This window comes from Emiliania huxleyi (genome assembly GCF_000372725.1).
Source record: "Emiliania huxleyi CCMP1516 unplaced genomic scaffold EMIHUscaffold_2592, whole genome shotgun sequence".
NCBI lineage: Eukaryota > Haptophyta > Isochrysidales > Noelaerhabdaceae > Emiliania > Emiliania huxleyi.
In genome coordinates, this window is record NW_005200093.1 from 1,289 (window position 1) to 2,430 (window position 1,142).

Here is a 1,142-nt window from a genome sequence, read left to right on the forward strand (position 1 = left end):
GCGGGCGGGCGCAGACATGACGTTGCGTGATGTGACGGGCAAGACCGCGCTGCAGTGGGCCAAGCAGGAGGGCCACGCCAAGTGCGTGCGCGCCCTCGAGGAGCATGCGGTGGCCGAGAAGGCGGCGGCGGAGGCAGCGAAGAAGGCTGCGGCGGCGGCGGAGAAGGCGGCGGCGGAGACGGCGTGGGCCGCGGGAGCGGCGGAGAGGGCGGCGCAGAGGGCGGCGGAGGAGAAGGAGGCGGCGCGACACGCCGAGGAGCTGCTGGCGGAGGTCGAGGCGGAGAAGCGCGCCAAGGGCAAGAAGGGCAAGAAGAAGAAGAAGGGCGGCGGGGCGGGCGGGGCGGGGCCGTCGCAGGAGCCCGAGGAGGGTGCCGAGGCGCCGTCGGAGGCAGACGCAGCCGAGGCGGCGAAGAAGGCCGAGGAGGCGAGGCTTCTCCTGCTTCTCGAGACGCTCACCGAGGAGAGGATCCGGTTCGGCATCACGCCGGAGAGCCAGGCAGCGGCGTCGGCAGAGGTGGCCGAAGCTGCGCGCTTGGACGCTGCGGCGGACGAGGCGGAGGAGGAGGCGGAGGCGGAGGAGGCGGCCGAGGCGGCGGCCGAGGCGGCGGCCGAGGCGGCGGCCGAGGCGGCGAGCGAGGCGAGCGAGGAGGAGACGGCGGAGGGGCAGGCTGCGGCGCGCGAGGCCGAGGCGGCCGAGGCAGCGCGTTGGAGTGCGGAGGCGGAGGCGGCGGCGGAGGCCGCGGCGGAGGAAGAGGCTGCGCTGGCGGCGGAGGAGGCGGCGATGGATGCCGCAATCGCCGCCGCCAAGGCGAGGCGCGCGTCGGTGGCGACGGCGAGGGCCAAGGCAGCGGCAGCCAGGATGGCGGCGGAGGCGGCCCAGCGCTCATAGAGAGCTGCTTGGGAGCACACTGCACGCATGGTTCGAACACGGGCGCCACCGACGGTGCCTTTGGTCGATTTTGGGGCACGGCGATCTTGAGCGGGGGTTGTGCCGCTGCCCAAGTCGAAGGTCGAGGCGTGGGGGTTGCGACAATGAGGGGTTGCGACAATGAAGGGCGTGGGGGTTGCGTGAGTACGAGACGGTCGTGAAAGTCTCTCTGGACCACATGCGTTTTGGGCCTGTTTTTTTGCAAAAGACAAAT

General features: G+C 72.3%; 1 protein-coding gene across 1 annotated transcript; it reads left to right on the forward strand.

Moving 5' to 3' along the window:
* Positions 1-271: 271 nt before the first annotated feature.
* Positions 272-889, forward strand: EMIHUDRAFT_123569 (hypothetical protein; the record flags this gene model as incomplete). The annotated part of the gene is made up of 1 exon (XM_005777632.1): positions 272-889. A coding segment is annotated over one exon (618 nt), but the record flags the coding sequence as incomplete, so codon positions are not given.
* Positions 890-1,142: the final 253 nt, after the last annotated feature.